The following is a 6764-nucleotide window of genomic DNA, read 5'->3' as shown; positions in this document are numbered from 1 at the left end:
GGGGGCAAACACTTGTTCACACAGGGCTTTGTAGTTTTGGATTTTGTTTTCCCTTAATAATAAAAACCTTCATTTAAAAACTGCATGATGTGTTTACTTGTGTTATCTTTGACTAATATATAAATTTGTTTGACGATCTGAAACATTACAGTGTGACAAACATGCAAAAACACAAGAAATCAGTAAGGGGGCAAACACTTTTTCACACCACTGTACATAGAAGATACATAAGAAAATGATGTGTTGCTTAGAAGTCAGAGCATCCACTATACTTCCATTTTATTAGATGACTTTTGACCATTTCTTTGAATATCCAAATACAACTAAAACCACTTACTTAAAAATATAATACAGGAGTTTGGTTTTAATCAGGTGTTTTTTCCATGTTTCATTACTTAGAGGACTTCATGTTCACAGTGTGTGGATGGATGTGGGTTAACTGTGCAGGTTATGGAGTGTGCTGTAACACAAAGAAAAAGGAAACTACAGAGACCAAAGATGCACCCAACACTGTACATTGTGCTGGCAAATGGCTTTTTTTTAATCTTGTAGAATACAGCAATAAAGTTAAATAATTTGTGTTCTTACATAACTGATCTGACACAAAAGTAGTAAGATCTCAATGTAAAACATTCCTTCACATGCATAGCTATATAAAGTATAGTCATAATGCTTTTATGAAGATCTTGTTTACTGTATGATTGGATGTAAGTAGCAACAATGAAAAGTGCCTCAAGATTGTAATGAAGTGCAGTGCAGTACTTCTGTACATTTGTCATTTTCCACCATTGAATTGAAGATGTAACATATAACGATAAAATTTGTTCATGGTTCTTGTTCTCATGGTGTTATGCTGTCTGTCCTTTATTGCTGCTTGAGGTACTGAAATTTGTTTATCAAGATATGTGTGTGGTGTTTCTCATGGTGTTATATTTGTTCTCCATTGCTGCTGAAACACTGAAATGTCCCCATTGAGGGAACAATAAAGTACCAACCTACAAACAGCAGGTGGCAGCAAAATTCCACTGATTTCCTATCTGCTGGGAATTTATTAAGCGAAGAAGAAGCTGGGCGATAACCTTTGACCTGAAACATGTCAATGACGGGGTGTCTTACTTGTTTACGACAGATGACTTCAACAAGCCTTCACCATAGGTAATGCGCTTCTTCAAATATACGTTTGTAGCAAAGACGTGGGAATTAAAGTAGCGTAAAATTGGTCTGAACGTGCACAGCTAATGAAAATAACTTTTTTGCTGTTATTGAACGTGATGTGCTAATAGCAATCCCTGAGCTCGCATGCTAACTGTGCTAACAGTGACAGCTGAAAACATCGACAGGCGAGCGAATGGTAGCTAAATGAAGTCCGTTTGCACTAACATTGCTAACGCTAGCTACAGGTTGCGGTGTCTTTTTGCAGTTTGTTGCGTCTGTCACTGCTGGTCTTGTGTCGAAATTTGTTCTCCCGCTAGGATGTGTATCCCCTGTTTAGACGGTGTTTCTAGTAGTACCACCCTCTGTGGCTGTGGTTAGGATAAGGGCAGGGTCCAGGTCAGACTAGGAGAAACCCATCTGGACGGGGAAACAGATCTCGACACAACACCGGCTTACACCTCTACTCCCAGTGGTATCGAGTGGAGTAGCATAATTTAATTACATGAAAGTGGACTGTATTTATAGCAGCCGTTTATTCCACCAATATAATTTGTCTGTTAAACATAAAGAAACAGAAATTAGCGTTAACTTAAAATTTTGCACGTCGCTCGCCTTTGTGTAAAACCTATACTGTATGTGACTGTTGTATATGTGCATACTTTGATATAATGCGCAGGCATATTTGTTACAACAATATTTGGTTATAATGATCATGTTAATTTCATCCTAGTCGCTTATTGGTTGCAAAGATGAAACAAACACTGCTTTGTAGTAATGTTAATACTAATGTTCATCTGTTCATCTCTCAGGAAACTGTAATGCCATAGAGGAAGGAGACATTACCACGTCACCCCAGAAATGGCAACTGAACTCCATGAGACTATATTCATGGCCAAGCAGGAACGCCACAAAAACCTGTTTCTTAACTACAAAAACCTGAATATTTTCCCCGTAGAGCTGCTGAAAGATGAAGGCCTGCAGTTCCTGGAGAGACTATACATGAAGAGGAACTCACTCACTACACTGGTATCTGTACAGTACGATTGTCTGTCAAACATCAGTGGCACTTTTTATCTTGTATAAAAATAAATTCCTACCAGAATATGACTGAAGATGATTTCTTAAATGTTCACAGGTCTGTAGTTCTACGAGGCCTGCAGTAGTGTACAGGCAGTTTCACCAGTTTATTTCCTGTTAGATTAACCAATTGTTTCTGCTTTTTTCTCTCTCTATCAGCCTGACAATCTTGCTCAGAAACTCCCAAATCTAATTGAACTGTGAGTATTCAGTTAAGCTGTGCATTTGTACAAAAAGATCTTAAATATTTAAAATTATGGAGTCACTGAACAGTAAAGAGTTCCACATTCCATGACTCTAGTTTGTTTCGTGCTAGTTTTAGCAGTCCGCCAGATGCTGTTTGTGAAAATGTGTAAAATCTTTGACATTTAAATAGATAGATAATCAATCCTTTATTGTCATTGTAACACATACAATGAAATTTTAGGGTGCAGTTTGGCTGTGTCTGGTTGTTGCCCCTCAAAGCAGGCAAAAAAAGAGGTTCAGCTCCTCTGCTAGCAAGGCGTCCCCTTTAGCCGCACTGAGATTATTCCTGTGGTTGGTAAAATGGACTCCCTGCCACAGCTGCCTGCTGTTGTTGCTGACCAGATGGTCTTTGATACTCCTCCTGTGGTCCAATTTGGCCTTTCTGATAGCTCTCTTCAGGTTAGCTCGGGCCGCGTTGTAGAGAGCCCCGTCGCCTGTCCTGAAGGCAGTGTTCCTCTCTCTCAGTAGCCACTTGACCTCCCAGTTCATCCAGGGCTTCTGAGTGGGGTAGGCCCTGATGCGTTGTCCATGGTAACAGTGTCTATGCAGTTCTTAATATAACACAGGACACTGTCTGTGAACACCTCTGGGTCTGGATGTTCAAAAACATCCCAGTTGGTCCTATCAAAACAGTTCTATAGCTGCTGAGAGGCATCATCAGGCTAAGTTTTTACAGTCCTTGTGATGGTAGGAGCAGTTTTCCTGAGGGGGGGCATATGCAGGAATTAGAAATGGGGACAACTGAATGTTAATTGTAACTGAGAGACTGTTACACTTGGATGTATACCTACACCGCCGACAACAGAATGTCACTGACATGAAAAGAAAGGGCCTCACTGTTTTATTGTTTTACAACACTAACCAATGACATATCAAATATTTTGGTCCATTCAAATAGTAACATTTGTTTGTTTGTTTTCCTTTAAAGGTATTTGCACTCAAACAACATAGTCATTATTCCTGAAGGTAAGTCCCCCTTTATGTCATAATACCATGACCGTGTCTGCACTTATTTTCCTGTGTCACATACATTAGTTTTCACTTGACAGCATTCAATCAGTTGCTGTCCACTTTGACAAAGTCTTTTTGGTTAAAGACCTAGTCGCCTGTGTTGGACAGTTTGTTGTTTATACAGTATTAAAATATACATACATATATTAGTGAACACTGGTTACTTTCATTTTAGTGAACAATATGAAAGATGCCAAGAAATAGTATATTCAAGTGAGATTCAAAAGAGACAGCTAAAAATTTCTATAAATTTTAGGAAGAAAGTAAACAAGTACACAGACAACCACTTTAAAAATGCATTTGTGGTGCTGTAGAAGAAATATGTAAGACACATTATGAATACTGAGATAAATAACATGATATTAAAGGTACATTATTAAGACCCTCAATAAGTCAAAATACATAACAAATGTATGAAGCCAACCTGAAGATCATTTTTTAACTGGACCAATTCTGTGAGGGTCAAACAAGCTAGGAGAAGTTAGTCTGCTGAACATAACAAAGATGACTGTGGTTTGATCCTCAGCTATTGGAAACCTGGCCAGGCTCCAGTCATTGGACCTGAGCAGCAATGTCCTCCAGCTCCTCTGTCCAGACATTGGACGACTGAGGTCCCTGCGGCACCTAAGACTGTCCAATAACCAGCTGAAATCCCTTCCACCAGGTAAAATACAACAGCTCTGATTTAATCAGATTTAATTAGGCTGACTCGTCACTGTCTCGGATGAGACCAATGACCATTGTATCATCAGCAAACTTTGAGCTTGACAGAGGGGTACTTCGAGATGCAGTTGTTGGTGTAGAATGAAAACAGCAGAGGGGAGAGCACACATCACTGGGGGGCACCTGTGCTTATTGTTCGGGTGCTGGATATGGTTTTCCCCAGCCTCACCCACTGCTCCCTGTCTGTCAGAAAGCTTGTAATGGTTTTCCCCAGCCTCACCTGCTGCTTCCTGTCTGTCAGAAAGCTAGTAATCCACTGACAGGTGGGGGCAGGCACAGTGAGCTGGGTCAGTTTGGAGTGGAGGATGTCCAGGATGAAGGTGTTGAACGCTGAGCTGAAGTCCACAAAGAGGGCCTGTGCATAGGTACCTGGAGAGTCGAGGTGTTGCAGAATGTAATGCAGTGTAAGAAGTTATAGGTCATCCAGGCCTCTGTCTTTAAGACATGCTTGAAGTTTGACCAGGTGATCTGATTCATCTGGCTTCATAGATAAGTATAACTGGGTATCATCTGGAAATTTATGCTGTGCTTCCTGATAATATTGCGTATAGGGAGCATGTATAAAGTGAAGAGAACTGGACCTAATACAGAGCCCTGTGGAACGCCGTGGCTAACTTTAGTTTGTGTGGAAGATTCATTATTAACATGAACAAATTGAAATCTTTCTGATAAGATTTGAACCTATTTAGTGCAGTTCCTTTAATCCCAATAACGTGTTCAAGTCTCTGCAGTAAGATGCTGTGATCAGTGGTGTCAAAAGCAGCACTGAGATCAAAGAGGACAAGTATGGAGACAAGTCCTTTGTCTGAGGCTAGGAGAAGATCATTGGTGACTTTCACCAATGCGGTTTCTGTACTATGATGGACTCTAAATCCTGACTGAAAATCCTCAAACAAATCATTCTTGTGCAAGTGGTCACATAACTGCTTGGCAACAGCTTTTTCCAGAATTTTAGAAATAAATGGGAGATTGGATATTGGTCTATAATTAGCTAGGACACCTGGGTCAAGAGTAGGCTTTTTGAGTAGAGGTTTAATTACTGCAAGTTTAAAAGCCTGTGGAACATAACCTGTTAATAGAAAGAGGTTAATCAGATCTAATATGGATGTGTTGATTAGGGGAAAGACGTCTCTGAGGAGCCTGGTCGGGATGGAGTCCAGGAGACGTGGAATATGTTTTGAATAAGCGTGTGTCATTGGGACTGAAAATGTTGGCTCATACATAAAAGCATCAAGAAGAAGAACCAGCACGTTTAAACCTGAGTACCATAAAATACCCACGTACGACCAGAAAAAAATACAATAAAAGAGGACATCAGCTGTATTCATACTTTATGCATGGCTTAAATTCATTACATGCTTAATTTTTTTTTTTTTTTTTTTTTTTTTTTTTTTTTTTTACTTGTAACAATCCCTTTGGCAAAGACATGTTTGCCAGGCTTGCCAATGAGCTTTAACTTTCAGGTGAAACTACCGTCTTTGGTTGAGTTGTAGATATTTTTTACCAACAGAGGGAGACAGAGACACAGACAACTGAAAAGAGGAGCTGGGATACAGCTGTCTGTACTCTAAATCAATACTCTCCCATCGTATTTTAAAAATGCAGTTGAGGAGTGAGGAGCAAGAAGGGGGCAGGCATGGCCTCATCGCTATGTAAGGTGTGATGTGGAGGGTCAGAGGATGCAGACTGCTCACACAGTAGCATGGACAGAGAAGCTTCTTTCAAAATGTCTTTTCTGCTGGAGAAACATTCTGGTGGAGCTCTGACGGTTACTTTAAGCATGTTTATGTCCTTTTGAGAGTCGCTGTACAGATACCTGCTTTTTAGCTGAGCCAGTAGGCTATTAGGCTAATGTAGTTAGGTGTAGCAGGCTAACACTAACAGTTACAACTTCAGCAATATTATTTACCTACTCTCGTTTACAGCAGCCTAATTTTGGCAATATTCATCACTTGACCACAGTCCTGACTGTACCGTGAGGAAGTGTTTATGCACATTTATAACAAAATACTGAATTCAAATACTTTGCAGTAAAACGTCAAGATTTGGACCTGAATCAATCAACACTAGTAAATACCTGTATACATTGCTTTTTAGCTGAAAAAAATGGTTTGTAGTTACTCTAAAAACACTGTCTGATAACAGAAGGTCACAGATGTGATCAGGTCAACAGACTGCTTGACTTAATTTGTTTTCAAATGACCTCAGAGTGACTGAATATGTTTACTCCTTGTACAGCCCCACCTTCAACACAGTTGTTCCCCACAAACTCACCCACAAACTGTCCACACTAGGTTTGCACCCCACCCTCTGTGACTGGCTCCTGGACTTTCTGACTGGCAGGCCCCAGACTGTTAGTATTGGCAATAGAACTTCAGCCAGCAACAAACACTGGCACCCCACAGGGATGTGTCCTCAGTCCCATCCTCTACACCCTGTTCACCCACGGCTGTGTTGCCCCCCATAAAGACAACATCATCCTGAAGTTTGCGGACAACACCGCAGTGATAGGTCGCATCACTGGCGGGGACGAAGCAGCCTACAGGAGGGAG

The 6764-nt window shown here is 40.6% G+C and overlaps 1 protein-coding gene across 2 annotated transcripts in view; it reads left to right on the top strand.

Annotated features, from left to right (window-relative positions):
* Positions 1–1053: 1053 nt before the first annotated feature.
* The window catches only part of lrrc28 (leucine rich repeat containing 28), a 13133-nt gene continuing 7422 nt past the window's right edge, over positions 1054–6764 (top strand). The window contains exons 1-5 of one of the 2 annotated variants that reach the window (XM_020617179.1): positions 1054–1155; positions 1965–2181; positions 2392–2432; positions 3407–3444; positions 4016–4153. In XM_020617179.1, coding sequence (XP_020472835.1) covers positions 2014–2181; positions 2392–2432; positions 3407–3444; positions 4016–4153 — 385 coding nt within the window. In that variant the 5' untranslated portion in view covers positions 1054–1155; positions 1965–2013. The other variant, XM_020617180.1, reaches the window with a different exon arrangement.

This window comes from Monopterus albus, unplaced genomic scaffold (genome assembly GCF_001952655.1).
Source record: "Monopterus albus unplaced genomic scaffold, M_albus_1.0 scaffold186.1, whole genome shotgun sequence".
Classification (NCBI taxonomy): Eukaryota; Metazoa; Chordata; class Actinopteri; order Synbranchiformes; family Synbranchidae; genus Monopterus; species Monopterus albus.
Note: the sequence above shows the minus strand (reverse complement) of the source record. Positions and strands in the feature narration are given on the sequence as shown.